Genomic DNA, 26,074 nt, shown 5'->3' with positions numbered 1-26,074 from the left:
TTACTCTTCTTTGCTAATCCTTTGCCTCAGTGTGTGGGTTGCCGTGCTGGTTTGATAGTACTCCATGGTCTGTGCTGACCCCAGTTTGGTGTAGACTCCTGTATTACTGACAAACAGTAACTGGAGGCAGAAAAGATGTCTAATACCTTGTGGTTGTGGCAGAATGCATAGCTTGGCTCAGGGGTTGCAGCTTATATTTGACTAGCAACTGTTTTATCACCTCAGGCCCAAAGCTATAGCCTTCTCAAATAGTGTTGACCTGGAAGCTCTCCATAGCCATGAAATCAGTCCACAGGATGTCTACACTGCCTACACTCTTCAGGAGTTTTCCAATAGCTCTCTACCATTAGGGGCTGTTTTTGATACCAAGGTTTCCCAATCACTAAGAAACTGGCTTACTCCTGACAGTGTGCTTGCTAGGTCCAGGGAACATCACCTCTGCCAGGAAGGACAGTATCTTCCAGTCAAAGGGGTGATGCAGGGGATACTGAGAACTGCTGGTTTTCTGGACTTGTTATAGCTGAGATGAAAAGGCAAAAGATACAGAGAGTGTTGGGAAAGAGAATCAGGTAAGTGTCCACACAGGTTGTCAGAGGAGTTGTCTTCACCTGTTTCTCTGTGTTTCATTACACCCCCTATTACAGTGTTATGCCGGTCTAGTTTACCAAAAGCTTCACATCAGTCCTAGCAGATTACCCCATCAGGAAACAGAACTTTCTTATTAGCCAGAGGAAACCAACAAAGTGCATCTTGAAGAGTTCTTATGTTTTCTAGGTTTATTTATTTATTATGTATACAATGTTCTGTCTGCATGTATGCCTGCAGTCCAGAAGAGGGAGACAGATCTCATACAGAGGGTTGTGAGCCACCATGTGGTTGCTGGGAATTGAACTTAGGACCTCTGGAAGAACAGCCAAGTGCTCTTATCTGATGAGCCATCTTTCCAGCATCCCTCTTATGTTTTCTTAATGCTCATCTGATATTTATGCATCTCTCCCCATATGCCTTCATGATGTCATTAAGATGGAACTCTGGAGTATAAAGGCAAAAAGAACCCCCAAGATTTGTTTGATTGTTTCAGAGTTTCTCTGAGTAGTTCTGACTGTCCTGGAATTATCTCTATAGACCAGGCTAACCTCAAACTCAAAGACGAACCCCCAAGATTTCTATCTAAGCCTTGCCTTGAACCATGAAGTCACTGTTGAACTACATATGATTGTTCTGGCAACTGGAGGACATTCTTACAGAATATAAAATTAAGTAATCCAACTGACTATGTAGATATTCAAATGCTGATCTCTATGCTTAACAGGTCAAGACCTGGTTGGTGTTTGGCAACTGTGCTAGGTGTTTCCCTGGTCTCATAACAAATGTTTGAAGATGTAGCAAGCATGGAGCTCTGATTTCAGCCTGCATGCTTCACTCTGGTGTTAACTGGTCAGGAAGGAATGGGATGGAGCATTGTAGCCCTGTACCTGTAAGGATTCTTTCAACTATACTCATTCAGTTAAGCCCACCTCTTCTTTCTAGGGGTGATTGTAACACTTAGGTACTATATTTTTTATTTCCAGATTTATTTATATTTTTGTTTGATTGGTTGTTTGTTTATTGAAACAGGGTCTCACTGTGTAGCCCTGGCTGGCCTCAGACTCGGAGATCTCCCTGACTCTTCCTCCTGAGTGCTAGGATTTAAGGCATGCACCACCACATCTGGCCTCATTTCTAGAATTTTTGTAACATGAGGGCCGGCTGTGGGGATTTCTGTCCTGCCCAGTTCCCACATCCGGCAAGTCCCAAAGAAAACCACACAGAGATCTCCATAAGTTATAAAACTGATTGGCCCATTAGCTCAGTCTTCTTATTAGCTCTTGTAGCTTATATTAACCCATTATTTTTATCTATGTTAGCCACATGGCTCGGTACCTTTCAGCTGGATAGGTTACATCTTGCTTCTCGGTGGTCTGGGTGGTCTGGGCAGGAGTGTGAGCGGGAGCTTCCTTCTTCCCAGAATACTCCTTTTCTCTTTTTTCCACCTCTACTTCCTGTCTGGTTTTCCTACATATACTTCCTGCCTGGCCAATCAGCGTTTTATTAAAATACATGATTGACAGGATACAGACACTTCTCCCGCACCAAATTTACATTTGTTTGTTGATGGTAATTTGTTCTCTTCTAAGAATTTTTGATGCTAGGCATGGTGGCATGTGCCTGTATTCCTAGTACTTAGGAGTTTGATGCAGGAGGATGGTGAGTTCAAGATGGTCTGATCTATGTAGTGAGCCCTATCTCAAAAAACCAAAAGAAAAAAGAAAGCAGGGAAAAGAGGAAAGGGCTTTTATTTCAGTTTGTTTTTAATCTTATAAAACATGATTGTAACTTTAAAGTTTTTGATCATTTCAACATCTGGATCATCTCAGAACTTTCCATTTGTTTATCATCTTTTCTCTTGAAAATTGGCCACATATTTCTTTTGTATTGAGCAATACTGGATTGTTTCCTGGACATCTTGAACATTTGAGAGTGTAGGTCTTTATTAAATTTCCTGAAGACTATCAGTTTGCTTTGCTTTGTTTCACAGTTTTAACCCTCAACCTAGTTGCTTCAGACTGAGTTCTTTGTGTGTTAGTGGTTCTGATGTATGTCCATTTGCTTTTCAAAGCCTTTGTTAGGCTTAATAGCAGCACATCCTAGTAATTGCTGGTTTGTTTATATCAGAGCCATTACTGTGCTGCTTTATGGCCAGTGCTCTCAGATCATTGATGAATCGGAGATTAGGCTTAGTTCACACACAGAATTTTAGGCTGTTGTCCAGCTATTTGTTCTGTGGAGTACTGTTGTCTATCTGTCCATCTATTCATCTCTCCACTCCAAAGGCCATTGTTCTCTACCTTTTAACTGGAAAGAGATTCCTCTCAGCTGTTTAGAGCACTACCCTATGCTCCCACGTAACCAACATGGCCTTTTAAGATAACACGATGAAAAAAAGTGATGAAAAGGATAGAGAAGAAATAACCTCACTTTCTTTATGTTGTATTAACTTTTTTTTTTCTTTTTCCTGGTTACTTTGTCTCAAAACCAGGTTTTCTCACTTAAGTTTTTGGTGACCAACCCTTTGGTGCCTGAACCAGGGTGCAGTGTGTATAAGGCCAGAGGTTGACTTCATCTTATTTTAAGATAGGGTCTCTGGCTGGGAGGCATAACTCATTTGGAAGAGTACTTATCTAGCGTTAACAAAACCCTGGGTTTAATTCCCAGCACTACACAAACCAGGCATGGTGCTGGACACTTGTAATCCCAGCATTCAGGAGATACAGGCAGGAGAATCAGAAGTTTAAGGTCATCTTTGACAACATAACAAGTTATAGGCCAACCTAGACTACATGGGACCCTGTCTTGAAAATGGAAAAGATGGGTTGTCTTACTGAAACTGGGGCTCCCTGTTTTTGCCAAGCTAGCTGCCAGTGTGCCCCTGGATCTGCCTGTCTCGGCCTTCCAAGAATTGAGGTTACAGAGGCATGCCCAAACTCTTTTTTTTCTTTATTTTATTTTATTTTATTTTAATTTATTTATTTATTAAAGATTTCTGTCTCTTCCCCGCCACCGCCTCCCATTTCCCTCCCCCTCCCCCAGTTAAGTCCCCCCCCCCAGCCCGAAAAGCAATCAGGGTTCCCTGTCCTGTGGGAAGTCCAAGGAACCCCCACCTCCATCCAGGTCTAGTAAGTTGAGCATCCAAACTGCCTAGGCTCCCACAAAGCCAGTGCGTGCAGTAGGATCAGAAACCCATTGCCATTGTTCTTGAGTTGTCAGTAGTCCTCATTGTCCGCTATGTTCAGAGAGTCCGGTTTTATCCCAGGATTTTCCAGACCCAGGCCAGATGGCCTTGGTGAGTTCCCAATAGAACATCCCCATTGTCTCAGTGTGTGGGTGCACCCCTCGCGGTCCTGAGTTCCATGCTCGTGCTCTCTCTCCTTCTGCTCCTGATTTGGACCTTGAGATTTCAGTCCTGTGCTCCAATTTGGGTCTCTGTCTCTGTCTCCTTTCCTCGCTTGCTGAAGGTTAATATTCAGGAGGATGCCTATGTGTTTTTCTTTGGGTTCTCCTTATTTAGCTTCTCTAGGATCACTAATTATAAGCTCAATGTCATTGGTTTATGGCTAGAAACCAAATATGAGTGAGTACATCCCATGTTCCTCTTTTTGGGTCTTGCTTACCTCACTCAGGATAGTGTTTTCTATTTCCATCCATTTGTATGCAAAATTCAAGAAGTCCTTGTTTTTTATTGCTGAGTAGTACTCTTAATATGTATAAATTCCATACTTTCTTCATCCATTCTTCCATTGAAGGGCATCTAGGTTGTTTCCAGGTTCTGTCTATCACAAACAATGCTGCTATGAACATTGTAGAGCATATACTTTTGTTGTATGATAAGGCCTCTCTTGGGTATATTCCCAAGAGTGGTATTGCTGGGTCCAGGGGTAAGTTGATCCCGAATTTCCTGAGAAACCGCCATACTGCCTTCCAAAGTGGTTGCACAAGTTTGCATTCCCACCAGCAATGGATGAGTGTACCCCTTTCTCCACAACCTCTCCAACAAAGGCTATCATTGGTGTTTTTGATTTTAGCCATTCTGACAGGTGTAAGATGGTATCTTAAAGTTGTCTTGATTTGCATTTCCCTGATCGCTAAGGAAGTTGAGCATGACCTTAAGTGTCTTTTGGCCATTTGAAGTTCTTCTGTTGAGAATTCTCTGTTCAGCTCAATGCCCCATTTTATAATTGGGTTGATTAGCCTTTTACGGTCTAGTTTCTTAAGTTCTTTATATATTTTGGAGATCAGACCTTTGTCAGTTGCGGGGTTGGTGAAGATCTTCTCCCAGTTGGTGGGTTGCCTTTTTGTCTTAGTGACAGTGTCCTTTGCTTTACAGAAGCTTCTCAGTCTCAGGAGGTCCCATTTATTCAATGAGGTCCTTAATGTCTGTGCTGCTGGGGTTATACGTAAGAAGTGGTCTCCTGTGCCCATGTGTTGTAGAGTACTTCCCACTTTCTCTTCTATCAGGTTCACTGTGTTCAGACTGATATTGAGGTCTTTAATCCATTTGGACTTGAGTTTTGTGCATGGTGATAGATATGGATCTATTTTCATTCTTCTACAGGTTGACATCCAGTTTTGCCAGCACAATTTGTTGAAGATGCTCTCTTTTTTCCATTGTATACTTTTAGCTCCTTTATCGAAAATCAGGTGTTCATAGGTTTGTGGGTTAATGTCAGGGTCTTCTATTCGATTCCATTGGTCGACTTCTCTGTTTTTATGCCAATACCAAGCTGTTTTCAATACTGTAGCTCTGTAGTAGAGTTTGAAGTCAGGGATGGTAATGCCTCCAGACAATCCTTTATTGTATAAGATTGTTCTGGCTATCCTGGGTTTTTTGTTTTTCCATATAAAGTTGATTATTGTCTTCTCCAGATCTGTGAAGAATTTTGATGGGATTTTGATGGGGATTGCATTGAATCTATAGATTGCTTTTGGTAGAATTGCCATTTTTACTATGTTGATCCTCCCAATCCAGGAGCAAGGAAGATCTTTCCATTTTCTGGTGTCCTCTTCAATTTCTTTCTTCAAAGACTTAAAGTTCTTGTCAAATAGATCTTTCACATCCTTGGTCAGAGTTACCCCAAGATATTTTATGCTATTTGTGGCTATCGTGAAAGGTGATGCTTCTCTAATTTCCCTCTCTGTTTCCTTATCCTTAGTGTATAGGAAGGCCACTGATTTTTTGGAGTTGGTCTTGTATCCTGCCACATTACTAAAGGTGTTTATCAGCTGTAGGAGTTCTTTGGTAGAGTTTTTGGGGTCGCTTACGTATACTATCATATCATCTGCAAATAACGAGAGCTTAACTTCTTCTTTTCCGATACGAATCCCCTTGATCCCTTTATGTTGTCTTATTGCTATTGCTAGAACTTCAAGCACCATATTGAAGAGGTATGGAGAGAGTGGACAGCCTTGTCGTGTTCCTGATTTTAGTGGGATGGCTTTGAGTTTTTCTCCATTTAATTTAATGTTAGCTGACGGCTTGCTGTAAATAGCTTTTATTATATTTAGGTATGACCCTTGTATCCCTAATCTCTCCAAGACTTTTATCATAAAGGGGTGTTGAATTTTGTCAAATGCTTTTTCAGCATCTAATGAAATGATCATATGGTTTTTTTCTTTCAGTTTATTTATATGGTGGATTACATTGATAGATTTGCGTATGTTGAACCAGCCCTGCATCTCTGGGATGAAGCCTACTTGATCATAATGGATAATTTTTCTAATGTGTTCTTGGATTCGGTTTGCCAGTATTTTATTGAGAATTTTTGCGTCGATATTCATGAGTGAGATAGGCCTGTAATTTTCTTTCTTGGTTGGGTCTTTGTGTGGTTTTGGTATCAGGGTAACTGTAGCTTCATAAAAGGAATTTGGCAATGACTCTTCTGTTTCTATATTGTGAAATACATTAAGGAGTATAGGTATTAGCTCTTCTTGGAAGTTCTGGTAGAATTCTGCATTGAAACCATCTGGTCCTGGGCTTTTTTTGGAAGGTAGATTTTTGATAACGGTTTCTAGCTCTTCGCGACTAACAGGTCTATTTAGATCGTTCACCTGGTTTTGGTTTAGCTTTGGTATATGGTACTTATCTAAAAAATTGTCCATTTCTTTTGCATTTTCTAGTTTTGTGGCATACAGGCTTTTGTAGTAAGATCTAATGAGTCTCTGAATTTCCTCAGTGTCTGTGGTTATGTCCCCCTTTTCATTTCTGATCTTATTTATTTGCGTGTTCTCTCTCTGTCGTTTAATTAGTTTGGATAGGGGTTTGTCGATCTTGTTGATTTTCTCCAAGAACCAACTTTTTGTTTCATTGATTCTTTGGACTGTTTTCTGCGTTTCTATTTTGCTGATTTCCGCCCTCAGTTTGATTATTTCCAGTCTTCTACTCCTCCTGGGCGCATCTGCTTCTTTTTTTTCTAAAGCTTTCAGGTGTGCTGTTAAGTCTCCGATGTATGCTTTCTCTGTTTTCTTTAAGTGGGCACTTAGTGCTATGAACTTTCCTCTTAGCACTGCTTTCATAGTGTCCCATAGGTTTGAGTATGTTGTCCCTTTATTTTCATTAAATTCAAGGAAGACTTTAATTTCTTTCTTGATTTCTTCCTTGACCCAGGTGTGGTTCAGTAGTTGACTGTTCAGTTTCCATGAGTTTGTCGACTTTCTGGAGGTAGGATTGTTGTTGAATTCTAACTTTAATCCGTGGTGATCTGATAAGACACAGGTGGACACTGATATTTTTTTGTATCTGTGGAGGTTTCCTTTGTTTTCAAGTATGTGGTCAATTTTCGAGAAGGTTCCATGGGCTGCAGAGAAGAAGGCATATTCTTTCCTATTTGGGTGGAATGTTCTATAGATGTCTGTTAAGTCCATTTGCTTCATTACCTCCAGTAGTTCTCTTACTTCTCTATTAGGTTTCTGTCTGATTGACCTGTCCATTGCTGAGAGAGGTGTATTGAAGTCTCCTACTACTAGTGTGTGTGGTTTGATGTCTGCCTTGAGTTTTAGTAATATTTCTTTTACATACGTGGGTGCTTTTATATTAGGGGCGTAAATATTCAGGATTGAGACGTCATCCTGAAAAATTGTTCCTGTTATGAGTATAAAGTGTCCATCTCGATCTCTTCTGATTGATTTTAGTTTGAAGTCAGTTTTGTTAGAAATTAATGCCCAAACTCTTAAATGGGTGCTGGGGATCCAAATTTAGGTCTCACTCTTGTTCTGAGCCATCTTGCCAGCCCCTCATTTCTGTTTCTAAGAATTCCTTTTTCTGCATTTCCATACCGAAACTGCCAGAGATCAAATCTGAGAGAAAAAAAATATATAAAAAGTGGAAGAATGATTAGCTCAGTGAGGATGATTCTTTATGTTTGGCTTCTGCTTGCCACTCTGATCAACTTTTCAGAACCTTCAGTTAATTGTGTTTTGCATTTTGTCCCAGATTTCTGCTACAGTCAGTGAGAAAGATGGACTTCAGTATCTTACATTTTAGCCTATACCAAATGTCCAAGGTTATTTTTTCAGTAAGAACTGGGAAGAAGAAAAAGTAATCTTGCAATTTACCATAAATTAAGTACCCTTTAATGTATTGTTATTGAGTTATTTAGTCTTTGTTCTAAATAAGCTCCATTGCATGGAGAGTTTCCCCACAGTTCTCTTCTGTTGCTGGTCTAACTGTTGGCCTGTTAGTCTTACTGCTCATTGAACATAAGACTATGTAGGACTAAAAACATACATAAATAGAAACATGAAACTGCTTAGAGGTTGGCTGCCTGGCCTGTTGAAAGTTGAACTGTTATATCTGTGCCCTGTCCCCATTTGTTTTGTAATACGAGTGCTGAGTGCAGTGACTTTTGTAAATCATTTGAGTTCTGATCCCTTTTTGCTGAAAACTTGTGTCTTCACTCTCTCTCCATACCTTTTACTACTTCCTGTCAAAGGAGACCAAGCTGCTCCTTCAGCACTGGCCTGAGAAGTGGCTTTAGCTCACAGATATGTCATCACCTTAGCTAAAGAACCAGTTTACTGCTCCCACAGAACACTGAAGTGTAAACACAGTTCAGCCAGGTTTTTGCCTCTTTATAACCAGGATCACCTTGCTCCATCCAGTTCAGTAACATTCGTTGTTTCTGAGTTGTCATTTTAGTGTTTTTTACTTTCCATGTTTCTTTCACCATCCTTTTCATGACTATTCATACTTTCTCTAGAATATAAAGGATTTTGGATTTTCTTTTCTTTTAAAATTTGTATCACATTTATTCTCTCTCTGTGTCTCTCTCTCTCTGTACACTTACACAACTCATATGTGGAGGTCAGAGGACAAGTTCCAGGAGTCAGTCCTATCTTTCTACCATATGGGTCCCAAGGATCGAGCTCAAGTTAGTAGGTTTAGTGATAAGTCACCTTTTACCTGCTTGGCCGTCTCATCAGCCTCTCTTTTCTTTTAGAACACACTGCAGAATTGCCTTTCGCAATCTCTTCTTAGGAACATTGGTTTTTTCTAGCATGCACGTACCTCAAAAATCTTTGCTATAGTTAGAACTTGAATGTCTTTCTTTAAGTCCCTTATCTTAAAGACTTGAATTCCAGGATGGTGTTTGGGGAGGTTCTAGGACCTGAAAGCCTTTAGGTCTTTCAGGACTTTGACGGCGATAATGAGACCCTGGCAGTCTCCCTATTCTCCTTGCTTCTTTGCTCAGTTAACATCAGCCATGTGCTTCTACCAGTGTGGGTCTTCACAGGCACAAAGGATCTAGGCTGAAACCTCCAAAAGTATGAGCTCAAATACCCATTTCCTCATTATCTGTTGATTTTCTTAGGTGTTTTGTTACAGTGGCAACGCTGGGTCACCCTCTTCCAGCCGCTACTTGCATAGTATTTCTACCCTTTTAGGTATTTATTACAATGCCCTGCTTCTTGGTGACAGTATCTATTTTAGTCAGGTCAGATCACTGTAACAGTAATGTAGACTGGGTGACTTCTGAAATTTATTTCTCACAATTCTGAAAGTTGGGATCTCTAATATTGAGGTGGTGATTGATTTGATGTTTAGTAAGATCCCATTTGGTACCCATTTAGCTGCCTTTTATATGTCCTCTCATGGTAGTGTTATCTCTTTCTCCTAATCCCATCCTAGAGTGTCCTGCCTGCATAAACTCATTACCTCCCAAAGACTCTTCCTCCAGATATCATGCTTTGGGTATTGTGGCGTGACAGGAATTTGAGGGGATACAAACAGCTGATAACACTAAAGTGATCATATAATAGCGATTACAGATCAGAGTTGAGTTCCATACACATTACGTTTATGGCTGACTACCTACAGGGTTTTGGTTTCCATAGTTTTGTGTATGTGTGAAATTACTGAAATATTAATTTCATTGAGTTGTCACAACCTGGTTTAGTTTTCTGTAGTCCGTGCCTAAAAATAGATGTTTCTGTAAAGCAGTAGTTCTCAGCCTTCATAATGCTGCAACCCTTTTATAACACAGTTCCTCATGTTGTGATGTCTCCCAACCATAAAATTATTTCGTTGTTGCTTCATAACTGTAGTTTTGCTACTGTTAATCATAATGTAAATATCTGATATTCAAGATATCTGTGACCGCCTCTTCACGTTGAGAACCCCTGCTCTAAGAAGCTGTGTCTCCTTTAAATTGGGATTTTCACTTAGAACTAAGCTCTGGAGCTCAGTTATTACCTAGCTCTGCTAAGTTGTCACTCTAGGCATCTAGTTAAAAAGATATAAAATATTTTTGAGCATTTTTAGGTCATAAGCTTATATTGACATTACTAATCCAGAGTTAATAAGGTTTTCTGTTTTTATGTTTTTTCCTTTCTTTAACTGAAAGTCTTCATCTATAAACACTAATAAAAACAGCAACAGTTTCATATTCACTGAAGTTTATCTTGAGGAGACTCTGAAACTAGCTTTTCTGGTCTATTGTTGGATTGAGTAAGAAATTTTGTTCAAGGTCCCTCCCCCTTAGAGACCTATGGACTTTAGGTTTGTTTCTGCTAGCTCCGGGAGGGCCGCAAAATCTGCTGTCAGAGTTCTGCACTGTCCCCTTAGCTTTGAAGTGACTAGAAGATTTTCCTTCTTTTTTTATGCCTTTAGTCAGTAGCAGATAGGGTGACTTTTCTGTCCTGGTTCTTCCTCCTTTAGATACTTGAAAATTGCTTGAGACGATAATTTGTCTTTTGATGGTGTCTCTTTTGTCATCCCCACCCCCAGGCATATTGTACTAGGGAAGCTGATGCTTTCCAGGTTTCTGTTTGTTACAACTAATATTGTCATGGTCACATCTTGGCTTTTTTTTTTTTAATTTTGTTTTTTGGAGACAGGGTTTCTCTGTGTAACAATTCTAGCTCTCCTGGAACTCTGTAGATCAGCCTGGCCCCAAACTCACAGATCTGCCTGCCTCTGCCCCCAGTTGCTGGGATTAAAGGAGTCTGCCACTGTCACTCATCTTAGTCTTGGTATTTTTATCTTGCCTTTGTATTCTGACCTTTCCTTTCTTTATCTGAGGAGTCCCAAACATTAAGTCAGGAATTTTTCAAAGAAAGATCAAAAGGAAGAAAAGACTTCATAATCATGAGGCACTTTTTAAGATCTCTGTCTGGGGGGAGGGATATATGGAGGCCACCCTCAGATTCATTTTTCTGGCCTGGGCTTGCTACTTAGGTCAGCTTGACTGGCTGATAAGCCCCACTCTGTCTCTACCTCTCCAGCACTAGAATCATAAGGATATTATGTCAGTCACAGCTTTTTATGTGTGCTTTCCATCGAACGCAGGTCCTCATGTTTGCATAGCAAAGACTTTACTTACTGACCTATCTTCCCAAAGATCATTGTTTCTTATAAACAGACTGTCTAAATGAATTTGTGATAAAAATGTTTTTAAAGGGGCTGGAGAGATGGTTCAGTGGTTAAGAGCATTGACTGTTCTTCCAGAGGACCTGAGTTCAATTCCCAGCAACCACATGGTGGCTCGCAACCATTTGTAATGAGATCTGGCGCCCTCTTCTGGCCTGCAGGCATACATGGAGGTAGAATGTTGTCTACATAATAAATAAATAAAATCTTTAAAAAAGTAAAAAAATGTTTTTAAAGTCATATGCTACTTAGTTCCATCTGAAAAGCAAGCCTTTAGCTTTTTAGTATTAAATCTGTGACAGAGTGAGGAAACAGTGTTTAACCTTTACAAGGAAAAGGGCTGGAGAAATAGCTTAGCAGTTAAGAACACTTGTTGCTCTTGCAGAGGGCCGGAGAAATAGCTTAGCAGTTAAGAACACTTGTTGCTCTTGCAGAGGACCTAGGTTCTGTCTTTAATCACCCAAGTCATATGTTTTAATGAGATGATAGCTTGAATTAATTTGCCAAAATAGCTTTTTTTTCCCCCCCCGGTTTATTTAACTAAAGATAAGTTGGGCAATAACTCTGATTTAGGTTATCATGAAGCCTTTTTTGACTTGTTTTGGTACTCTGTTGAAACCAACATGAAACTTTTAAGGTCAGATAGTGGAGAGACTTAATTATATTAGGGCTGGAGAGATAGCTGTGTGGTTAAGGACACTGGATCCAGAGGACCTGAGTTCAATTCCCAATACCTACATGTAAACTCAAAACTGTCTGTAGCTTCAGTGTCAGGGGTTCCAACACTCTGTTCTAGCCTCTGTGGATGCTGCTCATATGTGATGCACATACCTGCAGGCAAAACACTCACATGTGTAAAAATAAAAAAAAAATTAAATCTGACTTTCCACTGGGTGGTGGTGGTGTATGCCTTCAATTCCAGCACTCAGGAGGCAGAGGCAGGTGGATCTCTGTGAGTTCAAGGCCAGCTTGGTCTGCAGAGTGAGTTCCAGGACAGCCTGGGCTATTACACAGAGAAACCTGGTCTCAAAAAAATACCACCCCAATCCCCCAAAAAACTATGACTTTTCAAATAGTAATGATTGCCACAGAGATTTGGTTATTTTAATAATGAATGTTCTACACTCAGATGATACATACTATATATGTTTAAGGTTCAGAAACCTAGACAGAAATAAGATGAGCCTATTTCATGTCTTCACGGTGAATACTCATTTTTGTTTTGTTTACTCCTGCAAAGGAATTATCATGGAACTTTTGACAGGATATGGTTTAAAACACATTCAGAATGATGATTACCTTAACCAATATAAATGTGTTCCGTGTGTGTGTGTGTGTGTGTGTGTGTGTGTGAGAGAGAGAGAGAGGGGGGGGGGAGAGACTCTGAGACTGTGTTCTTGGTCTTAGTACAAATATGAGCAGAAGAAATAAAGCTACCTCACATAGGTAAGGAAGGTAATTCACATACGAAAAGGGTGTTTTTACTTTTCTGTTTTTTGTTTGTTTGTTTGTTTGTTTTGTATTTGAAAACTGTTGTCTTGGTTTTGTTTGTTTGTTTGTTTTTGAGACAGGGTTTTGTAGATGGAAGTTTCTGTCCTGCCTGGTCCTGCAGCCATTCAGTCCCAAAGAAATACATAGAGGCTTATATTAATTATAAGCTCTTTGGCCTGTTAGCTCACACTTATTATTAACTAGTGCTTACATGTTAAGTTAACCCATAATTCTTGTCTGTGTTATGTGGCTTGGTACCTTTTATCAGTGCAGCATTCTTCATCCACGCCTGGGTGGCAACTGTGTCTGGCCTTTCCAGAATTTTCTTAGTCTGGTTGTCCCGCCTATACTTCCTGTCTGGCTATTGGCCAGTCAGCATTTTATTAAACCAATACAAGTAACAAATCTTTACAATGTACAAAAGTTTTATCCCACAGCACAGTTTCTCAGTGTCACCCTAGCTGTTCTGGAACTTGCTCTGTAGACTAGGGCAGCCTCACTTGTCTCTGCCTTCTGAGTGCTTGGGATTAAAGGTGTGCACCATCATGCCGCATGTCTGGCTAGAGCTTCCTTTTTGAAATGGGGTCTTGCTTAGGCTAGATTCAAATTTGCCATCCTCCTGCCTCAGCCTCTTGGGTAACTAGAATTGTATGTAGGTACCACCATACCAAATTTGAGGTCCTTTTTGAATTGTTCATATCAGATAGTGAGACTGTAGAGGTTTTGTTGCTGATCTCACAATGACAAGAAACTGCACCAAGTTACATGCTTAGAATATTTAAAATATATGAGAGTCTAGAACTGCTCAGGTCAACCCAACACATTATCCAAGTAGATGGCACAGAATCTGCTCACTTGTTACCGTGCCTTTCTTTTTACTTAGGCTCAATGACTGAGATTGAGTATAAATTTTCTACTCAAGTAGAGGTTAATGTAGCTGAAAATGAAATCTGCCTTTTCATTTCACCTTGGTGGAACCAGTGGTCAGTCATGGTTATTGGACATATTTTGGACATTCTATTGAGAATGGTGCTTTAATTTTGTCAGTATGTAGCGGAAAGCCATTACTACAGATTGAATTTTCACATTTGAATCAAACCTCATAGACACAGATAGAGTGTTACCCTAAGTAGGCAGTACCTATTTGTTGATTACATATGGAGACTTGGATTTTGTTTCCAGCTATGCTACCAGATGGATGTGTTCCCTGCTCTGTTATACTTGTCCTTTTAAAACTTGCTTGCTTTGCATTTCATTTAGGGGAATAAAACATCATCACATGTCAGTACTGAAGGTTTATATGAAAGACTAAAGAGACCAGGGACGTTTGACCTTGAAATCAATGGTCAGACCTAGTAAAATGAATTTATTTCAATTCAGATGTCAAACCAAATGTACTTTACCATATTAGTTAGCCCCGTCATAAAGGAATGCAGGCTGGGAAAGAGAAATTTCCCAGGGGTTAAAAGTCATATTTATTTTGTATTCGTGCTTTAGAACCATTTTAGATTCTTTTAAATTAATATTCTTCCTGCAATTAAATATGGAACAGTACTTTTTTTTGTTTTTTTGTTTTTCGAGACAGGGTTTCACTAGCTCTTGTAGACCAGGCTGGCCTTGAACTCACAGCAATCTGCCTGCCTCTGCCTCCCAAGTGCTGGGATTAAAGGTGTGCGCCACCACCACCCAGCTGGAACAGAGTGAATTTTGATGCATGCCTTCTCTGCTTTCTATCTGCACTGTCATTTATCTCCCTAATCTTCCCAACATTTTTTATCTTTTCATCATAGTTTAATATCCTGTTTACTTCTGTCTATTAAGCTTTATTATGCCTGGTACTGGAGATAGACCCAGAGGTAAGAAGGCAGTAGAAATCAGTATGACCCATAGAAAATAGATCAGTGATTATGTAGGCTGTGGGAATATCTGAGTACAGAGGCTACCTGAGATTTGTTTTAATTCTGTTGCTGTGCAGCATTCTCTAAGGAGATATATGCCTCTTTCCCTTTTCTTCTTAGGGTTGGCACTAGAATACAGCATTGCTGTAGTTGTTGTTGTTGTTTGTGGCTAAGAGCTTATCCATTGACCCAGTATTTACTTGTTTGATTTCCTTGTTCCTCAAAGGAAAAAAAAAGTGAATTGTGAATTTCATCCCTCTGCACCACTTCTTTCTGAACTAGCTCTTGCATGAGTTTTCAGAGAAAGGTATTCTGAGCACTCTGAGGGGAAGTTGGAGGAATCATTCCACTAACTTTCTTCCTAAATTGGGTGGTCTGGTTTGCCTTCTTGGACACAGAAAAGTAGGCTTTTTGGAATTTAGATTTGCTTTGACTTCCTGTTTCTTTTTTGTTTGTTTTGTTTTTTAATGTCCAAAGATCCTGAGATTCAAACTATTTCACACTATTTACTTTCCCTTGAGTCTCTGCTGCAGCATTTGTCACTCATATTCTGCCCTTGTTAGTTTGATAAAACACTTCCTACGCTTCTTGGCTTTTGGTGTGTATGTATGTATGTATGTATGTATGTATGTATGTATATATGTTTTAATGAACAGAATGGAACTTTTATTCAGAAAATTCCCATATTTTCCTGGAGTCGTTCATAGTTACCCATTGTGAGTAAACATTTCTTACCAGAATGGTACATTTGTTACAGTTACATTTTGTTGTTGTGTGGGGTTTTGTTTTGAGACATGATCTCTTTGTAGTCCTGGCTATACTGGAACTCTGTTCTGCAGACCAGGTTGGCCTCAACAGAGATTCACCTGTGTCTGCCTCCCAAATGCTGAGATTACAGGCATGTGCCACTACTCTCAGTTTGTAATTATAACCCTCCTCGTAGCTATGGGGAGTGTGTGTGTGTGTCAATATGCTTGTGTATGCATGTTTATGGGGGTAGTGGTGTGCATGTGTGCTTGTGGAGGCCATTTGGTCTGCTTCAGTAGCCATCTATCTTCCTTTTCTGGGCTAGGTCTCTCATTAGTTTAGAACTCACCAAGTAGACTAGGATAGCTAGCCAGCAAATCCTGAGGGTTTGCTTGTCTTTACTTCCTCAGATCTGGGATCGTTAATATGTGTTGCCCACACCAACTGAGCTATGTTCCCAACCCGCAGTTTAATTCTTTGTCAATGTGTATGTGTGTGTGTACGTATAAAGGGAGAGGCCACTGTTGGTGTCTTCCTCAGTTACTCGTCACTTGATTTTTTTTTTTTAAATTGGATCTCATATGGAGTTAACTGCTTTGTCTGAATCGGATGGCCAACTGAGCTCCAGGAATCTGCCTGTCTCTGTCTCCTGCTTGAACCACAGGCATTTTACTGACTAAACCACCTCCCCAGCCCCTTATAACTGTTTAAAATCATCCTTTGGAAATATACTTCAGGGCCGGGCGGTGGTGGCGCACGTCTTTAATCCCAGCACTTGGGAGGCAGAGGCAGGTGGATCTCTGTGAGTTCGAGACCAGCCTGGTCTATAAGAGCTAGTTCCAGGACAGGCTCCAAAACCACAGAGAAACCCTGTCTCGAAAAACCAAAAAAAAAAAAAAGGAAATATACTTCAGAAAAGAGCTATTGACTTACTGAAAATTACGCAGCCTGCTGCAGTGGCTCATACCTGTAATCCTAGCACTCAGGAGACTGAATCAGGAAGATTGCTCTGAGTTGGAAGGAAGAAAAAAATCCAGAAAAGGAAATTTTGCATCTAGTTATCTCCAGTTGCTCTAGATTGGCTAATAGAATTTCAGCAGAAATCAGTAAAATCAGTAAATAGGCATCTAGCTGTAATTGTGGTAAAAGATCCAAAATGAGAATATAACCGCATAACTTTTCTTACAGAAAATAAGGATTTTTTTAAAATGAATATTGATGTCAGCCTTGTCTCCTTTCAGTTGCTCTAGGTCGTAACCAGCCTTTGAAAAAGGAGAAACCAAAATGGAAAAGCGATTATCCCATGACAGATGGACAACTGCGCAGCAAGAGGGATGAATTTTGGGACACTGCACCAGCTTTTGAGGGGCGGAAAGAGATCTGGGATGCCTTGAAGGCTGCAGCACATGCTTTTGAAAGCAATGATCATGAACTGGCACAGGCAATCATTGATGGTGCAAACATAACACTACCACACGGTAGGTTTGGAGTCCTGATGTCAAAGGGGCACAGCCACCTGGGAGGGAGTTTCTTGTTTTTCTTGTACATGTTATTCTAATTCTTTTTATTATAGTAAAAGATAGCACTCCTCTTTTTCTCTTCTTTTTATATCTTTCAGCTGGTGACAGTTTGTGTCTTGGTTCATTTTATGTTTCTTAATCTCAGAAAAAAGAACATTTTATATAGTATTTCTAGTTTCTGTATGACTTAGTTTTCTCTAGACACAAGCCCCTTTCTCTGTACAGTATACATCCCTGCCCAGCAGCAGTTGTTGCTGCTGCCTTAACCTCTTTCCTGCCAGAGCTGGGGAGTCTCAGTTTAGGTTTTATAAAGTATGAGACTTCATGGATGCCCCTTTGTCATCCTGCTTTCCCATCATTTAGTATAAACAGACCTAAACTTTAAAGTTCATTTTTTTAATTGTTATTTGCAAGAGGGAAGGGCCATATGACAGATGGCTCAGTGGTTGCTGCTCTTTCAGAGGATCTGGGTTCGGTTTACAACCAACCATTTGGTGGTTCACAAGTATCTGTAACTTCAGCTCCAGGGAAACCTGATTCCCTCTTCTGGCTTCTGCAGGTAGGTACTACATGTATGTGGTGCATAACATGCTTTCATATATAATTACATATGTTTAGGGAAGCACTCATACATATAAAAATAAAATAGAAATCTCTTTTTTTGTATTTTCGAAACAGGATTTCTCTGTAGCTTTGAAACCTGTCCTGGAACTCACTCTGTAGACTAGGCTGGCCTTGAACTCACAGAATTCCACCTGTCTCTGCCTTTCGAATGCTGGAATTAAAGGCGTGCAGCACCACTACCCGGCTGATGTATTTTTTATTTTCCTTGTATGGGTATTTTTGCCAGGTGAGTGCTGGGAAACAAGCCCATGTCTTCTGTAAGATCAGTAACAGCTCTTAACTGCTGAGCCACCTTTTCTGCCCCAGCTTCAAAGTTTTTAAGGGTAGTTTTCCATGACTGTAGCCATGAGCCTTATAAGAAACCTTTCTTGCTGTAGGAGAGTGACTGAGAACCACCATAATTTATTTGTATCCAGGGACACATAGATGCTAGACTTAATGCACATACCCTTGTATGGTCTCCTTGATTGAAATATTAAATATTTCATGCTGAGGTTTAGGTATTAGTTTTATGTATGTACTCTTTGTCTTTTACTTTGGTGTTTTTCTCTTTAACTTTACAAGTTAGTATTTTTCTAGGTTGTTTTTTTTTCTGACCTATATAAGGGATAACCATCAACATTTACTCTTTTCTGTTCATTTTTATGCCACTGTCATTTTCCCCAGTGTCTTTTTGTCTTTTTTACTTGTGTTCATTTGTAGAGGAGCAATGCTTTAGTAATTTAATCATCTGCAGAATGTCCTTTGACTCTTTGTCCAGTGCGGAATGTTTTACTCATGAGCCTTGCCAACTTTCCAAATCCCCATTATATTCTAATTAGCCATGCTTCTAAGAAGCATTCCTTGTTTTATGACTATCCGTTCTTTATTATGAGCACTTGTTAGCATGGGCTTATATCACTAAACATTTATCTAATACCCACTTCTCCCACACGTGTAAAAACGATCACTTCTATATTTGAAGTGTCTGAATAGAGTGCCATTTCAACATGTCCACTTAGTCCTAGTTGTCGTGGCTATTGCTTAAATTCTTTACTTCTTCCATGATTGCAGATAAGGAGGTGGTGACGTGATCTGCCCCTTCAGCTACCCTATTATTGTGACAGAGAATGAAGGTTCTACTTATTTCTGATGCGTAATTCCCAAGCAGCATCTGTTGTGTAGGCCTGCAAGTGGCTGTATGGAGAGTCTTATTTATGTATATGATTGTTTTAATCCAGAACCCTGGAACTTTGACTTCATCATTTTATACTTAACATAGTTACCTATAGCTAATTATGTTCTCCAAATTGTAGCTTCGTTTAAAAGTTCATGGAAGGGTGCAGAAATGGCTCAGAGATTAAGAGCACTGGCAGCTCTTCCCAAGGTCCAAAGTTCAGTTCCCAGTACCTACATGGAGGCTCTCAACCATCTCTAATGAGATCTGATACCCTCCTCTGGCATGCGGACATACATGCAAGCAGAATATTGCATAGTAAATAAATAAATAAATAGATAGATAGATAGATAGACCTTTTCTAAAAAGTGCTCCAAGATGGTTTAGCAGGTAAAGGTGTTTATCATTAAGCTTGATGACATGTGAGTTCATTTCTAGGAACCAATTCAGTGGAAGGAAAGAGAACCAACTACCTCAGGTTGTCTTCTGATATCCAAATGTGTGTTGTGGCATAAACACACACAATAAATATATCAAGTAAATTTACCCGCAATGGTGGCGCACACCTTTAATCCCAGTACTCAGGAAGCAGAGGGAGGTGGATCTCTGTGAGTTCAAGAACAATCTGGTCTACAAAAGCTAGTTCCAGGGCAGGCTCCAAAGCTACAGAGAAACCCTGTCTCGAAAAGAAACAAACAACAGCAAAAATGTATTAAGTAAATTGAACAAATATTTTTTTAAAAATATTTATTTATTTATTTATTATGTATACAATATTCTGTCAGTGTGTATGTCTGCAGGTCAGAAGAGGGCACCAGACCTCATTACAGATGGTTGCGAGCCACCATGTGGTTGCCGGGAATTGAACTCAGGACCTTTGGAAGAGCAGGCAATGCTCTTAACCACTGAGCTATCTCTCCAGCCCTTGAACAAATATTTTAAAATGCTTTTGAGTTCATAAAGGCAAGCATCTCTGTTTCCTGTACAGGCACAGACTGTGCATATCCTATTGAGTGTAATTTAAATCTGATTTGTTCTTATCTGTGTGAACTGTCAAGAAGAAGAATGTTGCTATTCCACATGTGGTGTGCACTGCTTTAACTCCAGCACTCAGGCAGAGCAGGTAGATCTCTGCGAGTATGAGGCCAGCCCCATCTGCAGAATGAGTCTGTAAATCCAGGGCTACACAGAGAAACCAACCCTAATTTGCTGTCAGGTACAATTCAGCTATTAATTGAATGTTTTTAGACCTGCTCAGTGATAGGTTTTGACATCACTTGTGCTTCTCTAGTAATTAAAGCTACGTGACTTTAAGCAAATCATTTCTGTAACCCTCAGTTCTCTTTGTTATATTGGACTGTGGTAACCGTCTGTCTGGGTTGTTGCATTGGCTCAATGTGATGTTACTTGTGAGTTGTTTACTGTGATCTACCAAAGACACTCAATAGACACCAGGACTGATGAGTTTAGTTTTTCACACTGGAAACTAATAGATAAATTCCTTGCACCAACCTTGACTTACAGATCCTGATTTGGCTGTATCCACTGTGGCCTGTTTGCTTTTAGAGGACTCTACTCTTGGCTACACCCCTTTTCATAACCTAGTCCTTTGCCCATAGCTTTTTTTTTACAGCATTTATTTTAAAAATTAATTGCCTTAAGTGCTTTTTTTTTCCATGGTTTGCTATTTTGCCATTATATAAAAATTCTAAAAACTTGGCTTTTTTTTTTTTAAGTTGTAAGGTAGGTAGGTAGGTGAGTGAACTTTCATGCTTGAAAGAAAAAATCAGTAGCAATTCCCAGTTTACTCATGAGAAAACTGAAGCAAGGAGAGATTATGACTTTACAGGATAAATCGTGGAGCTGAGATTTGAACTAAGAGTAACAAAAGCATCTTTGATTCACACCCAGTACACATTTTCAACTCTTTGAATTTGTAAAGCCATTACACAAGTCTTCTTCTTTGATTTTTTTTGTTTTTTTGTTTGTTTGTTTGTTTGTTTTTGTTTTTCGAGACAGGGTTTCTCTGTAGTTTTGGAGCCTGTCCTAGAACTAGCTCTTGTAGACCAGGCTGGCCTCGAACTCACAAAGATCCGCCTGTCTCTGCCTCCCGAGTGCTGGGATTAAAGGCGTGTGCCACCACCGCCCGGCTCTTCTTTGATATTTTACAAGATTACACAAGTCTAATATTTTTGGTACCTTGTATATTGCCTAAAATACTTGCCTAAAACAAAAGACTTTTAACTAATACTAAAGGGAAAAGGTACATTTTTTTAATAAATTTTAAATATTTTATTTATTTATTATGCATACAATATTCTGTCTGTATGTCTGCAAGCCAGAAGAGGGCATCAGACCTCATTACAGATGGTTGTGAGCCACCATGTGGTTGCTGGGAATTGAACTCAGGACCTTTGGAAGAGCAGGCAATACTCTTAACCACTGAGCCATCTCTCCAGCCCCCGAGGTACATTTTTTAAAATATACAAATGAACAGGAAATACATGTGTATAGGCCTTTCTGTTTCTCTTACGTATCTCAGAAGGCCATTAAAAACAGGCAGGGATGCTGACAGTGGTGACATATGCTCTTTTAATCTCAGTACTCAGGACGCATAAGTAGGTGAATCTCTGAGTTAAAAGTCAGCCTGGTCAACATAGTGAGACTCAGGCCAAACAAGGCTACGTAGAGAGACCCTGTCTCAAAAAGAAAGGTAGGCCATAGGGTTCAGTGGTTAAGGGCACTGGATGTTTTTCCATAGGACTTTAGTTCAGTTTCTTAGTACTCACATGGTACCTCACAATGCCAACACTCTCTTCTGGCCTCTGTGGACAATGTACACACATGGTAAACCGGCATACATGTAGGTAAAACACCTATACACATAAAATAATAATGAATAATTTTTTAAGGCAATCCAGAGGGACTAAGGGGATGGCTCTTGTTGGCAAGCCTGATGACCTGACTTTGATCCTTGGAACCCTTGTTAAAGCCAAATGTAGTGGCACACATCTAGCCTGAATTCTACTTTGGAACAGCAGGAACAAGTGACCCTGCCTTAAAACAAGGTGGAAGGCAAGAACTGACATTTGAAAGTTGTCCTCTGACCTACACATATACTCAAAATATTTTTTAAATTAAAAATAGAGCAAAAAAGACCCCCCCCCCCAAACATCAAGAAATAGGCAAGGGCTAGATGTGATGCATGCCTATGATCCCGGTACTTGGGAGGCTGAAGCAAGAGGATCACTTGTTGAGGCCAGCGTGAGCTACATAGAAAGAACCTATCTCTTAAAAAAAATCCAGGAAATTTGGTTGCTTTAAAGGTTTAAGGAATGGATACACAACTATAATACAGATAGTTATTGTTTTACAAGATGATTTTTGCTTGGCTGTTGTAGTATTTAGAAATGAAACAGGCCCTTAATAAGGGGCCTGGTAACTAATAAACCACAAGTGTTACATCATTTCTTCTTTTTGTCCTCAAAAAGGGCAAAGATGGCTGGCTTAGAGTTACAGAATGTGAATGTGTCTTTTCCTCTGCTGCCATCATTCTTTTTCTTGAATTAGAGTGATAAAGTTTGAAAATAGCTGTGTGGGAGGTTGTTCCTGAGCCAGGAGGCTTGTCTTTGAAGAAACCCTTCTTTCTGTATTGTTCTGGGGTGGGACTGGAGGAAGCAGGGTTTCTCACACCCCAAGGAGCAGCTGTATCAACTACCACTTCGTTAAAGCCTCCTGGGCTTTCAGTAGATACCAGACCCAAGTGCTTCTATGATATTCCTCTGCCCACTTAAGGAAATGAAACCCTGGAACTAAAGATTAACTGTTCTCTGTAGCAGTTCAGCAACTGTAGTGTTAGATAGTGTTTAATGCTGTTTTGACTCCAGCTCTAGGTGTTCAGCTAAGCCACTCTCACCCCTGCTGACTAGGAGAGATGCTAAACTTGGTTCCTCTAGTTGTCATAATCCTACTGGCTGAGTCAGTGGATGACAGAGTTGCTAGGTCTTCTAGAGCCAGGCTCAGTGGATTCCCAGCACCGTGTTTCCGGAGAGAAAACCTGTAGTTTGTTAGCAGCGTTAGAGTCCTAAAGACTGCTCCCAAGGGCTCCTGAGGTAGATGGCTGAAACTTTATAAAGCTGTGATCCATTTACTGCACTGTTGTTTGTGAAGCACTCTCCCAAGTGCATAATTTTGAAATTTAAAACCCATGGGAGAGAACCAACATTATTGAACATTTTCCACGGACTTTTATATGTATTAGGCAATTTCACATGTTTAGTTATTTAATCCTTGCCGCAACCTTGTAAAAGTAGGTACTATAATCCCCGTGGAGATAATTATCAGCATGTCCCAAACTAGGCTCTACATCCAGTCTTGGGTATGAGCAGAGACCCTGTCCCTCATATCAGATTTCACTATGCTTTCAGTTCTTGGTACCCCTCAGACTCCTGTGTGTATGATCTGAGCCTCTTTGCTTTATTTCCTTATTTTAATTCTGTGGTTTTGGTGTTCTTATCTTTTTAGTTATGTCCACTTCACTTAACTGTTGAGGCCTTTCTTGGACATAGAAAGTAGTGGTTATTGAAAAGTAGAATTCCAGCCTCCTGGGGTCCATTAGAACAGAGAAGTTAACAGTGAGGATATGAATAAAACCCTTGATGATAGGAGAGAAAAAAAAGCTTTTGGAGTTCTAAAATGTTGCCCCCTTATTTACTGGATCTAAATATTTACATTTTCAAACATTATTGAGAAATTACATTAAATGGGGATGATTCATTGTCATGCACATAGTATGAAACCATCACTTTCAAGATCAAAACACTTTCTTGTTCTTACACATTGCTTTTATTATCTGGGGGTGGTGTGTGTGTGTGTGTGTGTCTCACAGTATGTGTGGAGGTCAAAGGACTTTCAGGAGTTAGTTATTTCCTTCAGCTGTGGGACCTGCTGATCAGGTTTGGGTTATCAGGCTAGCATGTGCAGTATCTGCCTAGCCATTTGCTCACTCACAGACACTGGTTTTTAACTTTTGAGTGTAACTATGCATGTCTCAGGTGATGAAAATCTTAACGCTGAGTCCCTACTCTTACATGGAAGTGAGAGCATAAAGGCACTCAGCAAGGACTTTATAAGGTTGTTTTTCAGCCTCGGGGACTCCTGAAACACTAAAGTCTTATACCTAATGGCATGTATTAAAGCTACTTTTATTGTTTGGCAACCAGGTTAGTTCATCTTTACAAATTTTTAGAGGCCTGTTTGTTTGTTTTGGTCTTTTTGAGACAGTCTCATGTAATCCAGACAGATCTTAGACTCAACATCTGAAGAGCTGGCTTGTCTCCACTTCTCAAGGGCTAGGATTACAGAGGTAAACCATCATGCCTGGCTGGAATGAAAGCAGCCAGAGAAAACAGTTGACCAGGGAAAATAAAACACCTTAACTAATCATCTAGATAAAATGTAAAAACATTCTCAGAAAATTATGTAAGGGATGACAACAAAGTGATGATTTGGCAGCCCTCTGCCTACCATGGGGAGCCTTCAGGGCTTCCTGGCTTGGCGAAATGATGCCTGTCCCCTCAGGTATTTATCCTGATGGCCGTCTGTCTCTGCCAGCTCCTAACAGTGGGTTTGTGAGAGGAAAAAGAAAAGTCTGCCGTGGTTATTAGATAGTAATGCAAGTGAGCCTGGCTAGAACTTCGGAAATAGTGAGGAATTGCTAAGTAAACTGAGTTTCAGTGCCAGAGAATAGTGATTCAAACCTTCTGTAAGTTTCTAATGTAGCCAGGCTAAGTGTAATTTTGCCAAGGTGGTAAATCCCCACAACTGTCAACTTTTGGAAAGATGCCTTCCTCTTAAGCATAAACACACTGGCCTTCTGTAGGAACAGATAGTTGTGTGTGTGCGCATGTGCTTATGTAGGTGGAGGCCTAAGGTATGTCTGTGTTGAATGCCCACCAGTGGTCCCTTCTAGCTTCCTGGATTCTCCAGGAGCTCCAAGTCAAACACACAGCTAAAGATCTAACACTGAAGTTCACATAGGAGGGAGAACATGTGACCTTTGTCTTTCTGGGTGTGGGTCTAATATTTTTCAGTTCCGTGCAGATCTACACTTAATATTTTATCTTTTTTCTTTTTGGTTTTTTGAGACAGGGGTTCTCTGTAGCTTTGGAGCCTGTCCTGTAACTAGCTCTTATAGACCAGGCTGGCCACGAACTCAAAGAGATCCACCTGCCTCTGCCTCCTGAGTGGGATTAAAGGTGTGCCACCATTGCCCAGCTCGATTTTATCTTTGTTTGTAGTTTTATAGGTACCACACTTTCATTATCCATTCATCAACTGATGGACATCTAGGCTGATTCCATGGTCCAACTCTTGAAAATAGAGTAGTGATGAAAATGGATGGGGATGTGTATCTCTCAGTAGGAAGTGGACTCCTTTGGGTACATACCAAGCAGTGGTCTATCTGGGCCATTTATTAAGTTCTGTTTTCTGAGGAACCACTGAACTAATTTGCACAGTCAACCCAACTTTTTACGTGGGTTCTGGGGATCAAAACTCAGGTCCTTGTGCTTGTGAAATAGGTACTTCACTAACTGGCCATCTTTTCAGCCCTGCACTGAGATTCTTTAAGCAAACTTTTCCATCTTCCATTGCTTCATTTTTTTGTATTTGCCTTCCAATTTTTGTAGACCAAACAGTGACAGAGTGACAGAATATGTTTGCAGCCTGAAAGCACTAAAGCTTCTTTCAGAGAACTTTTGGAGTGCTGTGGGGCTATTGCTGTCACTGCTGTAGGCTTTTGACTCACTGGTGAATAGTGTCATGTTATTAGACTGCTTAGCACGCTAGCTTCTTATTTGTCATGGCTTTCATTTTCCTCTAAGTTCATTATTCCGTTTAACTAGCTCATTAACATAATACTAAGCTGTGTGTTCTTATCTTTATGTTACAAGTTTATTTCTTCAGAACTCTTATTACTGATTATGTCATTGTTGTTTACTAGCTGTGTGACCCTAAGCAAAACTTAATTCATCATCTGTCTTCCCATCTGTAAAATATGTATAGTAGACTTACTTTCTGCTATAGTTGTAAGGATTAAGTGTGTGTGTGTGTGTGTGTAGTTAGGGCTAGGACTGGTTGGTAAGCATTTGAAGCATTTCGTGTTTAGTGTATAGAT

General features: G+C 40.1%; 1 protein-coding gene across 1 annotated transcript in view; it reads left to right on the top strand.

Moving 5' to 3' along the window:
* Ubtd2 (ubiquitin domain containing 2) overlaps positions 1-26,074 on the top strand; it is a 64,742-nt gene that overhangs the window by 32,015 nt on the left and 6,653 nt on the right. Inside the window, exon 2 of the mRNA XM_075941369.1 lies at positions 16,839-17,075. Within this exon, the coding sequence (XP_075797484.1) occupies positions 16,839-17,075 (237 nt within the window). The remainder of the gene's footprint in view (positions 1-16,838; positions 17,076-26,074) is intronic.

The sequence above is a fragment of the Microtus pennsylvanicus genome, chromosome 11 (assembly GCF_037038515.1).
Source record: "Microtus pennsylvanicus isolate mMicPen1 chromosome 11, mMicPen1.hap1, whole genome shotgun sequence".
NCBI classification, from domain to species: domain Eukaryota; kingdom Metazoa; phylum Chordata; class Mammalia; order Rodentia; family Cricetidae; genus Microtus; species Microtus pennsylvanicus.
This window is presented reverse-complemented; position numbering and strand designations above follow the sequence as displayed.